Here is a 13,410-nt window from a genome sequence, read left to right as displayed (position 1 = left end):
GAAACTTTTTTTCCTTGGCCGAAATGCTCCATGGCATTTGTGAAATCAGAAATGGTAAGAGCAGAAAATGGAAATAGCTATGACATTATTACTAAATCCATGGAAGAAGAGAATGTAGTAATGTGCATAGTTAATTCATTTTATCTCATATGAACTCTACTAAATTGATTGAAGAAAACGTCATGGCACGCCTAGAACATTATGGATTTCCCAAGTCTCATTAAGCCTACTGGATTTGAGGTTAGTGTTACTTGCTTTGATTTATCAAAAGTCAAAAAGTGATCAATTTGTGAGGGTTTTGCTGGTATACTCCGTACATGGTCATTGATGAAAGAGTACTTCTTAAGATATTAAAGATTTTGTATTCATACGTCGTTGAATTGTGTGGGACGAACCTAATTCGCCCCATCGGTGTCATCTGCTATATCCTTGCCCTTAGGAAAGGAAAATCTGAGGTTTATAAGTGTTTGATTTGTTTCTTTGTTGATATTTTTCAAGATAAAAAGAAACTTTTGCTTTTGATGCAGAGACCCTTTGATAGAGCAAGGGCTGCAAGAACAGCTGCAGGATATCCTTTGGGTATTACGTCACAGCTCCAGACACACGCAGACATAATATGTTGTTGCCTAACCAGTCTCACAACCACCTTAAATGCTGCCCCAACTCCCAATCCATTCACATTGTGTGTGGAAACTTTAGCAGTGTTATGATACTAATCAGACTGTGCTAGAGCTAGGGAATGCCTGAAATTTGGAATAAGAAAACAAAGTTCGAGGGCTGTCTTCTTCCCAACTTACGAATCTCCAAGCTATCTTTGCTCATCCTGAGCTTTTGAACATTATATCAGTCGATGTTCGTTTCTCATTACTTCAAGCTTGAGACTGGCCATTGCTATAAGAAGATCATGAAACAATAACTGCAGTGAAAAGATCGAGTAATCAAGCAGAATACTAATTACGAACAACTCACACTTTCATTGCTAGAACTCTGATTACATTGTTACATCATTTGAAGTTTGAACTGAACCACATTGTAAATACATAATCTACTGACAACTTACAACATTAAAAGCCAACACTGATAAACACATTAGACTCCCTTATGACATTACTGTTTGTAGCATTTTTCCATGTTTCAGAAACTCCAAACGTCAACCAGAAATCTGAACGGCCTTTATATCAGGCTTCTTCGCTTCAACCTTGGGAACAGTAACGGTGAGGACCCCATTTTCCATAGAAGCCTTAACCTGATCCATCTTCACGTTCTCAGGCAACCTAAATCTCCTCGAGAACTTGCCGCTACTCCGCTCTACGCGATGCCACGTGTCATTCTTGTCTTCCTTCTCGACATTCCTCTCACCGCTGATTTGGAGCACCCTGTCATCATCAATCTCCACTTTCACTTCCTCTTTCTTCAGCCCTGGAAGGTCGGCCTTGAACACGTGGGCTTCCGGGGTCTCTTTCCAGTCAACGCGAGTATTGACGAAGGCAGAGCACTCTTGGGGAAGTGATGGGAAATTCTTGAAAGGATCCCATATGTCGAGAGAGAAGGGATCCAAGCTGTTGCTTCGTCGGGTGCCGAAGAAACTTGGGATCATCGACATTTTCGTTTCAAGTTCTGGGAATTTTTTTGTCAGTTGGACGGGTTTCTGGATTCAGAGTAAAGTTGGGACCTTTATTTACTTCGCTTCTTGTAATTCTTGACTTGCCATCGGCGGAGGGATAACCTGGGTATTTAAAGGATTCAAAGGAAGATTCTAGTACTTTCTCGGTCAAGCAATTTCGGGCTTCGATGGACGAAGTTTCTGGTAAACTCGAGAGCCTTCCAGGCCTCTCCTAGGCTTTCAAATAGGCCTTGCCTAGCCCACCATTCTCTTCTGGTGAGCTAATAAAATTTGGAGTGTCTATAAAGAGCTATTTCCAACGCCATTTTTCCTCTTTCTTATTCCTCCTAATAAATGGGTGAGTAAATGAGTGGATTGAGGGATTTATTACATCTAAAAATTAAATTAATTAAATATTTTTAAAAAATTGATTAAAATTAATTAAATATAACAAAATCAAATTAATAAAATATAAAAATAATTTGATTGATTCAATTTAGATCAATGAATCAAAATTTTATTTTTTTATAAATTATAATATTTAAATTTATAAATTTTATTCATAATTATAAAATATATATATACATTTGTTTCTTCACTCACACTTGGCAAAGGTTGGTTTACTTTCCATCTACATACTACTTCGAATCCTTATATCAACGAAATTTTAAACATTTTATATTTTATTAATAAATAAATAATTATTAATAATAATATTTTTAGATATTCATAATATATTAGTCATTAATGTGTAATATAATATATGTAATCTTATTAAATTGTAAACAAAATCAATATTATTTTGTTTTTTATTTATAATATATTGGTTATTAATTATTAACTAAATTTTTTGTTTTGTAAAATATTAATTACTTATTTATAATAAGTGTAAGTAATATGTTAATTTTTTATAATACATATATATATGTATTACTTTATTAATATATATAATTAATGACACAACTTATATATTATAATATTTTATATCAAAATTTGTATAAATAATAATTAATTATAAATAATATGTTATAAAAATTAAAGTGGTAACTAATAAAGTTATTAAGTGTAATCATATATATATATATATATATATGTGTGTGTGTGTTATAGTAATACTTATATATAAATTAAATATATGTATATATAATATATTACTTTAATACATATATACATAATTAATTAAATAATTTATATTTTATATCAAAATTTGTATAAATAATAATTAAATACGAACAATGCATTATAATAATTAAGATGATAACTAATTTTATTATTAAATATCATCAAATAAATAAAATTTATTATAAATTATAATAATAAACTTGTCTAATATATCCTTGTACACAGGGGTGGAGGTAAAAGGGTGATGAGTGATTATTATTTTTTAATTTTATTATTATATATATAATTTATTTTAGATATAATAAAATTATTTTATTAATTTTTTTAATCACTGTTCATATAAAAATTTACATTCATCGTTATCTGGACTGGACGGACAGTCTGATTTTATATTAGAAACAGCAATAGAAGAAGCAACATCATGTAATCCAATACTCTTCAGTACGTTTACAGTTTCACTGTGTAAGGAGATGAGCATTTCTTTCCTTGATGAATGTAGTGGTTTAGTTCATCATGAGGCCACGACAATGATCAGCACTTGAGTCGGCCACGAGGCCCACGACGTCGAGACCACGATGGGGAATCTTTCTCTGGGGCCGCCTTTGGGCCTTTGGCAGGGTGACAATGATCGCACCATTGTCACATTGCAGTCTTTGATTGTCCCAAATTAACATTTTCCTGGCAGAGAGCTGCTCTTAATGAAATGTCCATAGCTTCGACCTTCACGGATTATCAGGACAAACCCCTCCTGTCCCTCGTCTCTCTTCACTCTTCAGACCGAGCACGATAGGTTACAGATTAATTTTCTCCGTTCTCAGACAAAATTTGGAGATGAAATATAAATTGAGTTATCCCTTTCCAATTTATAACTATGATAAGTATAATCATTAAATTGTTGACGCTAACATAACTGCTAACATTTCTACACTAATAACCAGGGATGGAATTAATTAACTTTTATTGAAAGATCAAAGATGAAAAGAAATAAATATTAAAAAATTTTAAAATTAACAAGTTAAATTTAATTAATAATTAAAGAATTTATAATGACTAATTTTATATAATATGTAAATAAAAAAATAAAAAATAAAGATTTATAATAATTTTTTATAAAAGTTGTGTTCGATGATATTTTTAAATTCAAATTCATTCATTATTAATTTTGTATTGAAAATACTAATAATATCTTTTTTAATACAAACAATTAAATTATTTATAAAATACTCATTGTCTAATTAATTTCAAAGTCTTCTTTTCAAGATTTTTATTAAGCTTGGTGGATCAAGTGTAGGAAACTAATTTGGACAATTTACATATTTTCTTTTAAAAAATTTATCAATTATTTTTAACTTACTTATATTTTAATCAAACCTTAAAAAAATTAATACAGTCAACATATAATATTTTTATTTTATTTATATTTATATTTAAATATTAAATATAAAATTATAATACATAAATATATAAATACAATATATAAAATTTCACATAATAGTTAAATATATAAATAGTTAAATAATATAAATAAAAAAATAAAAAAAAACTTTACTTCTTAGTTTCATACAATCGCAGTTTGTGATCATTGTACAAACGCATCAATCTCCTTTAAAAAATAAAATATGTTTTAATTGTGAATTATATAAAAGAGAGTAAAGTAAAAATAAAAAACAAAAGAGAAGAGAAAGAGAAAAAGAAGGAAAGAGAAGGAGATGCGAAGAAACTCAATTAAAATTTAAGTAAAATTAAGTAGGGTTTGTAGAGTTATTTTATTATTTTGTTATTTATATAAACTTTTAAATAAAAAATTATTTTAAGAGTATAAAAATATAATAAATAAGAATTCTCAAAATTTTGGAAGACCACAACCTCATAAATATATTATTTTTCATAATAATTAAATATATATATTAAGTAAAAATTTTCAATATTTTTTGGGTGGGGTGGGGGGCCGGTGACCCTCCGCCCCTGCTGATGGTTATGCACATGATCAGTTCCTCCCACTTCAGAAATCAGAAGAGGAAAGAGGAGTGGGGAGAGAGTTGAATTAGTGCTTAGGAGCAGGGATTTTCAATAGAACAGTAATGGTTGTGGAATTGGAAAATGGCATAGGGTGAGTCTGGGTCCTCTCCACATGCTCATTTTAACTTGATGAGAAGGCCAGATACACCAAAATCTTTGAAGCCAAATTCAGAAAGGCAGAGTTCCAGTGTCCAAGCTAACCTGCTCTGCAGATAACCATGACATTTCCCTTGTTTAAACACATGCAAAAGACAAAAACACGATCCAAGTACAGAGCAAAACCTACTCTGATGAACTTTGAAATTTGTAAACGTTCACGTGCTCTCTCTGAAAGTTTGTACAGATTCACGTGTTCCCGCAGGTGTAAATGGAAATACAGCAGAATTTGGAAGGAATTAGGACTGGAATCCATCACCTTCCATGCTCCTTAACCAAATTAACAAATCTTAACACTCATCACCTTCATCGATCAATCAAGAAACCTCAAGCTAGCTTAACTCATTCCATGTATTCCCATTCATGCTGATGTCTTCAACTTGTTCTTGCAATCAAATTCAATCCCCCTAAGGGCCAGCTTGATTTTGTTTCTTTTCCACAGCATTTTTGGAATGATGAATTCTTTTAACATGATCTTTGGACGTTGGGGGGTGGAAATTTAAGGTTTCCAGTTACTCGGAAAGCCATAGAGATTAGAGAGAGTCGCTGTCAATCATTGCATAAATTCCAGGGGAAAAAAAAAACAATTTGACCAATTCTCATGTGTTTATGCATCTCTTATTCTGAAAGCTTGCTGTGCTCCAGAGTGACTTCCTGGAATCCTGTCATAAAAGTGCTATGCCATTAAAAAAACCAAAGGAAATTAGGAACATGAGGGACTGTACTTTTAAGAGGGGAATTCTTGATTTTTTTTTTCTTTTTGCTCCACAATTCCCAATTTTCTTGGGAAGCAGAAAGGAAAGCTGAAAGGGTTCAAGCAAAGAAAATTAATGGTACGTACAAATGCAAGCAGTGAAGGCTGAAAATGTTGAATAAAATAAATTATTTTGTGATCGATGGGTTTGTTTTACTGTTTCCACTTTGAAGGAAAATGGAATAAAATGGTAATGCATCTGCCGTACGAAGGCAATGATCCTTGTCTTTTCCACACTGTTTCTCCTCCTAGAAACAACAGTAAAAAAAAAAACCCTTTAAAAAGTGGTGAAGAGGATCATCCTGCCCTCGATTTTCGAGACACATGGGCCACTGTCGGTGATTTTTTATTTCAGTGGTGGCTGAACATTTTTTCAGAGAATCACATGATCATCAAGCAATCAGAAAATGCCCGATCACGATCACCAATCCTAACACCCCCCGCCCCCCCTTCCCCCCACATCTTCTGTGCCATATGATAACATCTTTTTCATATGAATTTCGTTAGTAATTTAATGACAGATTATTGAATATATTCGGATCAGTTCCAATCATTATCCCCAAGACTGCAAATACTTGGAATAATTTCTCCTTTTGAGAGAAAACGATGCAAATACTTGGATTAATGTAACTCATCCATCCTCTCTCTCTCTCTTATATAATAGCTTTGTTTCACTAATAAGAATTAAAATTAGTAAGCTTAGACCATTTCACTTTTTAATTTGCTAAGAGATTCACCGTATTCTGTCTATTGAATGAGCAAAGTTGACTTCTAGTTCAATCCTTTCATTGGGAAACATCAACACATGAAACCATGGACCCTGAAATTGTCAGAAAATTTTGAGAATTATTACACGTTCTTTTGACAAGAAAAAGAATGGTGAACCCTGCCATTCTGGGTACAGAAAACAATGGCTAAAGTTCAATAACAAGATAAAAAGGAATTGATTCTTGTTTCTAAATTCATTCAAAGAGTAAAATAAAAAAAAATCATTATTGAATTTCAAGTCTAAACATTATTAATTCAGTAACATTTCATATTTAGCTACATGAAAATTTAAATTTAAATTATTAATAATAATTAACTTAAAACTTGTATATAAATCTAATATGAGACGAGATATTATAAATTCGGAAAGTGATAATTTATGTCATAAAAAGAAGTAAAAGACAAAAAATAAAAAAAGTGTTGGTCCAATGAAGAGAACAATATCATGTCAATCATTTTTTGATTTGCTTTTGTAAAAAAGTGATTTTGAAACTAATAGTAGCATCATTATAACAAAATGTTATTAGTATCTATCATAATAATTACCAATCAACATTAATCTTTCTTTTCTTAATTTTACCACTTCCCACCACTGCTCTTCTCATTGTCCTTTGCACATTCCCTTTTCACTTTGCTCTCTTTTCCTTTGGACTGAAAGTGGAAACTTTTCATGCCAGGCGCGGGCTCAAAAAGCATGCCATCGTTTGTTTTTCTTTCTTTCTTTGCTTTCCTCTGTAAATCATCATATTTTGGTGTGAATAAAGTGGACAATATTTGCATGTTTCCATTTTATTTAACATAAAGATTAAGATAGTAACTGTTGGGACCTCATTTTATAAGGAATCCCATGCGTTATTCCTCAAAAAAAAGAAAAAACACTCACACTTAGCTGCAAAATAAAATAAATTTTTTGGATTTTTTTATTATGTGAACAAGTAGATAAAAAAAAAAGAGAAAATAAATACAACCGATGTAATAAGTAAAGACGTGTAAACAGTTATTTAATTGAGTTTTCCGATTTAGAATAATTATAAATTTAAAAAATAATATAAAGTCTTAATCATTGTCTCGGTAAGAATACTCATAATCAAGCCATAAGCCTGTTGTTCAAGAATCAAAGGATCAGGCAACCTATGGCTAAATAAGTTACCTATTAATTAATTTGTAAAAAAAAAATAAATTTCTAATCAAAGGGCAAGTGGAAAGTAAGACAATCAGAATCGTGAGGAAATACCAGTATATCCTGATGATCGACACGCCATCAGACACGTCCATCCGCCAGTAGTGGACCCTACCACTTCATATAGATCCGATATATAGTGTGGGGGTCCACCACTTGATCAACCAACTTTTTAACGAGGGTCCTTTTTAAGAATCAATAACACCCTCCCGCTACAGAGTAGGGACCACCCGAAACATAACCCTTGCCCTTCCCGCGTCGCTGCAATCTGACGTGACCAGATGATTTTAATCTCTCTCTTAAAATCATTCGTTTTTTCAACCGTCCGATCAGAAAACAATCGTTTACATTAGAACGATAAAAATGATTCAATCTCCCCCAACTGCCTTTCTCTCCCTCTCCCTTACTTTGACTCTGTGTACTGCACGTAAAACAAAGAAAGAGAAGGGAAGGATATGAGCTCCAGCCATTAAATTAAAATAAATAAATAGATAAATAACCAAACTCTCCCCCTTTCTTTTCTCTTTCTTCGGAGCTTTTCTTCATCACTCTCCGGCTGCGCCTTTGAGCTCCGGGGTTTTTGAACAAGTAAAAAGCTAAAGGGGTTCGGATTTCGTTCTTTTTAAAGCTTTTTAACGAGGAGATTCATCATTACTTTCTCTCTCGCTGGAGCTCTTAGTCTCTTTTTCTATTTTGCTTCTGATCTTCTGTTATTTCGCCCTTTTTTTTTACTGTCCAATGCGCCGCCGACACGTGGTGCTTCTTCCTCGAGGGGTTCGCGTTTTCCGTTACTGACGGCCGTTTCGTTCTTCATTCCCTGTACTCAGACCGGTATGCTTTCTTTCTCTCTTTCACTCGAGAAAGTCTCTTTTGCTTGGTTCTCTGGAAAATTTTGAATGCTGGTGACACGTGATAACAAGCATCTCTTTCCCGTTTTTTAAAAATAATTCAAATAATTATACAGTATACATTGTTTGGATTCTGGAAACAGAAAAAGATAGAGAAGTGAATCTTTACTGAAGCAATTTTAAATTTTTTTTTTCAAATTGTGTATAATAAATTTGGTTAAGCAAAAGAGGTTTTTAGTGTTTCGAAATTTGAAAAATGATTGCGCATTCTTCTTTTGAATAAGCTCAGGGCGATCTTGTCGTTTCCATTGAACTTCAGCGGATTCGATGATGACGCTTCATTTGTACCTTATCTGAATAATTACTTTCAAACTCGTTAGTTTTATTTTTTCTTATGGACCACTCACTCTCGTTTTCTTTGCAAAGTATGCATCAAGATTCTCTAGTTTTATTTGCAATTTTTGCCTTCACTTTCTTGTGTCAATTTGTCAACCTTGAACTGTGAAAAGTTGATAATTTTTTTTTATTTTTAATATTTTGATACCCAATTGTGGAAATTGTTCAATGGAGGTCTATTTTGCAGTTAATTTGTTGGTTTTGGAAGTGATTTGAGCTTTGGTAATTTTGATTTATTGTTACAAAATCTGGAAATTTTTGAAGAAAATGCATGGCCATTATTATATATAGGAAACATGGCAATTCACGGTCGATTTATGGGGTACACAGAAGGAAACAAATTTGGCTGAAGCGTGATTGTTTTCAACTTAAAATTAGTAAATTGGATAACTACCGTGCTTACTGAGTTAGAAGAGATCCGTTCCTTTCATCCGTGAATGAAATAAGTTTTATGGTGTAATTGGTTTGTTGCAATCTTTAATTTATGCATTTGCGGCTTTACCTTCTATGGTGCCGTGATTTTGGTTACTGGGGATTATTAGTACTTTCCTTGATAATTATCAGCCATGTAGGATACAGAAGTAAGTGATTAGAAAAGACAGAGCTTGTAGTTTTTGACCATTTCTATAGTATTGAATAATGTCTAGTGACCATGTGGTAAAGACTAGCTGAAAATATCCATGCAAAAGAGATTGTTGCTTTTGGGGGATATTTACAACTTCATCATATGTTAAGAAAATCATTGCTTGTTGCTGTAGGAGTTGTGTTCTCTTGGTTGGTTCAGCTACTGAACCATAAGCTCTTATTTGTTCAAGAACCTTATGCCACTATGCATGTGATACTCTTGTTTTTTCAAATACGATTGTAATATTGTTTTCTGATGTTTGTTTTTATCTCCATAGTGGTCTGCATCAATGTGAATCGAGTCAAAATGAGCAGCTGAGAAGGATCTGGAGTGCTTAAGACCTATCCAGTCTATGGAATGCCATTTAGAGCTCAAAAGGGATTCAAGAGTTTAACTGTCCTTTGGAACTTCTGTAAAGATCATGTTACCCCAAGCAAGCCAGAAAGCGAATCCGCAAGGCGGGTGTAAACTTGAAAAGCCTAAATTGTCATATGCTGGTCTTCGTCAAGAAATTACAAAAGGTGGAAAAGATTTCTCACCTAAATCTTCATATAAGCATCATAAACAACATGCTGAGATGAAGGCAAATGAAGAAGATGAGCTTGTCAAGTATATGTCGAATTTACCAAGTTATCTGGAGAAAAGAGCAAACCCTCAAGAAAAAGTTTTAAATGTTGGGGTCCTTGAGTGGGGCCGTCTTGAAAAATGGCAGTATAGCCATAAACAGGTCTTACATAGAAGTAGTATCTCTTTGCTGTCCAGCAGCAACACATCATCTTCGTTTTCAACAGACGAATCATCAGCACATTCAAGCAGAGGTCGCAGTTGCTCTCCTGCTCGTCAAAAGTTACAACGTCCTTCATTTCAATCTCATCTGATATCAGTCCCCATAGAAGGCAGTTTGCCGTCCAACAAACCTTTTAGAGAAAGTCTTGGAAAGTTTCAAGATCTCAAGGCTGCCCAGAGCAACACCTTGAATGTTCAGGCAAACTTCATCAGAGAAGATAAATCTTTTCGCAAAAATAATCCAGAAATCAAGCTGGAAAAGTGCAAGAGAAGAGAAATGCACTCAAAGATTGATTCAGAAAGTGGAATTGTTGCAAATGGGGTAAAAGATAAGGTGGCCTCATGTGACAAGGTGAAAATGAAGAACCAAGTTGGTGATTTTATGAAGAAAGCGGAGAAGTTTCAAGAAGTTATTCCAAAAGGTGCTAACCAAGATGTCACTGACACAAGAAATACTGTTGTCCTCCTTTTGCCACGAGATTTGCCCAAAGTGAATCATTCTGGACCTGGCAACCTTTCTGATTTAACAACAAAGTCTTGTAAAAGAGAAGCAGAACCTAGTTGGAGGATTGTTCCTCAAACATCTAAAGATGCTCACCGTGCAGAGCTCAGTTCCAATTTCCATCATTCAGGTCCATTGCCTTGTGAACTTGATGGCAGTAAACGTTTACAGATTAAAGCCATGGGCTCCATAGAGGCAAATAGTAATGACCTTTCATCAGAAAGATCTCGTTCTGTTCCTCGTGCAGCAAAGATAGAAATTAATTATTCCAGAAGCAGAAATCTAGAGGAGAAAAAGCAACATGCAACTCCAACTAGGTATGCTGCAAATGAGGCTTGCAAAGGATCAGATCCAAAAGCAGGCAATTTTGCATCTGAAAAAGTAAGAAGCACTTCTCCTTTTCGTCGTTTTGGCTTCAGCATGGGCAAGACAAGCAAAAGTTCTGGCTCCAAAGAGGGTTCTTCTATACCTCAGGTGAGCTCAACATGTACTTCAGGCAAAACTGATTCAGAGAATTCTGTTGCTTCTGGTGTAGATACTACTTGTGGTGATAAACTCAATGCTAAAAACAGAGCCAGGTCCAGCCCTTTGAGAAGACTATTGGACCCACTTCTGAAGCCAAAGGCAGTTAACTGTCGTAATTTTACCAACCAATTACAGGACTCAATATTAACCGAGAGTGCCTGTAAATCATCAGAAGGGCAAAGACATACAACTGTGACTGTGCAGTCAGCCAAAGTGAAATCAGATACAAGCACCTGTTGCACGGTCAATGTAAATGATTCATCACAGAACAAGAAATATGGATCTTCAGCAGTTCAAGCTCTTCTAAGAGTTCAAGTCAAGAATGGGTTGCCTCTGTTCACATTTGCTGTTGATAATGAGAGTGATATTCTTGCTGCTACAGTGAAGATGTTAAGTGCATCAGGGAAGGGTGATTATGGATGCATTTACACATTTTTTTCCATTCAAGAAGTCAGGAAAAAGAATGGAAGGTGGATAAACCAAGGAGGGAAGGGCAAAGGTCAGGATTACATCCCTAATGTTGTTGCCCAGATGAAGGTTTCTGGTTCTGAATTTTCTCATTTGTCCAGGCCAAACCACTTGGATCAGTTCAGCATTAGAGAATTTGTTCTTCTTACCCTGGATGTAGGACAGGCAAATCCACAAGCATCTGATTTCCAGCCTAATGATGAGCAAGCAGCAATTGTTGTCAAAATCCCAAAAAGGAACAGAAGAAGTTCAATCAGAGATGGGTTTTTGATCGATAAGCGTAATAGCTTGCCTGAGGCTGCATTGAAAGAGCGTTTGCCAGAGGTAAAACTTGAATTTGATTCTGGGAAAAAGGGTCCTTTTGTTCAAGACATTAGTGCTACAGTCATACTTCCTAGTGGTGTACATAGCCTGCCAAATAAAGGTGAGCCTTCATCACTGATCCAACGATGGAAATCAGGTGGAGCATGTGACTGTGGTGGTTGGGATTTGGGTTGCAAACTCAGGATTCTTTCTAACAGGAATCAATTAAGCCAGCGATCTAGTTCGTTGAAAGGTTCCTCAATTTCTAATCAATTTGAACTTTTCTTTCAGGTATGATTGTGATTCTTATGCTAACCACATTAAAACGGCCATTGTCTTATAATGAAAATGTCAACTGAACTTTGTTTTCATGATAACTAGCAGGGAGGAGTACAAGACGACAAGCCTTTCTTCAGTTTGGCCCCTTTCAAGGATGGGATCTATTCAGTTGAGTTCAATTCATCGCTTTCGCTTTTGCAAGCATTTTCGATTTGTATAGCAATTTGGGATAGTAGGAAACACTGTGGGCTTTCAGAATCAGTTACCTCTTCTGAAGAAAGAACTTTGGGGGAAACCATATCAAATGACAGAATAAGTGCACCTAATCCTGTTGAAGGAGAGGCCCCTGCTAGATATGTCTCATATCCACCCCTTTCGCCAGTTGGAAGGGTCTAATCTCACATGACAAATGAACATGTAATTAAGTGATAAAGATACATATATTTCTGTTTTGTTGGTTGGGCAATGCTCAGTGAGATATCTATCACCGGCAAGGGTCGCCCGATGAGGAATAAGGATTAATGAACGGGGCTTGTTTGTAATATCAGGGACAGGATCCCTCGAGCTTTGGATCATTGTATTTTGATATTTACTTTTGACAAAAGAAGCAATATCGGCTGTAGTATGAGCGAAATATTTTCAGCAATGTAAGTGTGCATATAATCAATGGATGATATCTGCTTTTCTCCTAACCCTGGGAACTTCAGCAGGCTTGATTGTTATAGATGTCCCAGGCAAACTCCCCTAAAGACAGGGTAAGCTCTCCAATTTTGCAGAACAGGTATCGGAAATATTGTTTTAGTTTGTCTTCTGGACTAGTTCTAGTTCTAGCCATGCTTTGTGTTGGACTTGGCAATAGTTTGGTTGCTGAAAAGAGAGACATGAATTAACTGCTAAGAGCTTTACCCGTGATCCTGTTGAGCTGCATTAATAAACTTGCTATGTTTTGTTTGCCTAAATCTTTCATTTGGTAAGATGGATTATTTGCCAAACTAAAGCCATCATCCATGCTTTTTGGCTACTCCTATTCAATACTTCAAGATTCAGATAGCTTACATTATTGCAACTTCCTTTAC

General features: G+C 34.6%; 2 protein-coding genes across 3 annotated transcripts; one reads left to right on the top strand and one right to left on the bottom strand.

Moving 5' to 3' along the window:
• Positions 1–951: 951 nt before the first annotated feature.
• Positions 952–1,812, bottom strand: LOC110411835 (18.2 kDa class I heat shock protein-like). Its single transcript, XM_021422167.2, has one exon. The coding sequence runs from the start codon at positions 1,601–1,603 to the stop codon at positions 1,151–1,153; it is 453 nt and encodes a 150-aa protein (XP_021277842.1). The 5' UTR covers positions 1,604–1,812; the 3' UTR covers positions 952–1,150.
• A 6,149-nt stretch (positions 1,813–7,961) lies between these two features.
• On the top strand, positions 7,962–13,026 carry LOC110411825 (uncharacterized). Of its 2 annotated transcripts, XM_021422156.2 has the most exons (3): positions 7,962–8,433; positions 9,749–12,346; positions 12,437–13,026. In XM_021422156.2, the coding sequence occupies exons 2-3, from the start codon at positions 9,893–9,895 to the stop codon at positions 12,728–12,730; spliced, it is 2,748 nt and encodes a 915-aa protein (XP_021277831.1). In that variant the 5' UTR covers positions 7,962–8,433; positions 9,749–9,892; the 3' UTR covers positions 12,731–13,026. The 2 variants fall into 2 exon arrangements, with proteins under 2 accessions (XP_021277831.1, XP_021277832.1); XM_021422157.2 differs by lacking the exon at positions 7,962–8,433 and having other exon boundaries at positions 9,865–12,346; positions 12,440–13,026.
• The last annotated feature ends 384 nt before the right edge of the window (positions 13,027–13,410 follow it).

This window comes from Theobroma umbraticum, unplaced genomic scaffold (genome assembly GCF_002168275.2).
Source record: "Theobroma umbraticum cultivar Fairchild unplaced genomic scaffold, ASM216827v3 scaffold_95.0, whole genome shotgun sequence".
In the NCBI taxonomy this organism is placed as follows: Eukaryota; Viridiplantae; Streptophyta; class Magnoliopsida; order Malvales; family Malvaceae; genus Theobroma; species Theobroma umbraticum.
This window is presented reverse-complemented; position numbering and strand designations above follow the sequence as displayed.

Coding starts and splice junctions, on each gene's coding strand:
- LOC110411835 (XM_021422167.2), bottom strand. CDS start 1,603: ATGTCGATGATCCCAAGTTTCTTCGGCACCCGACGAAGCAACAGCTTG.
- LOC110411825 (XM_021422156.2), top strand. CDS start 9,893: ATGTTACCCCAAGCAAGCCAGAAAGCGAATCCGCAAGGCGGGTGTAAA. Junction 12,347..12,436: donor AATTTGAACTTTTCTTTCAG/GTATGATTGTGA, acceptor CATGATAACTAG/CAGGGAGGAGTACAAGACGA.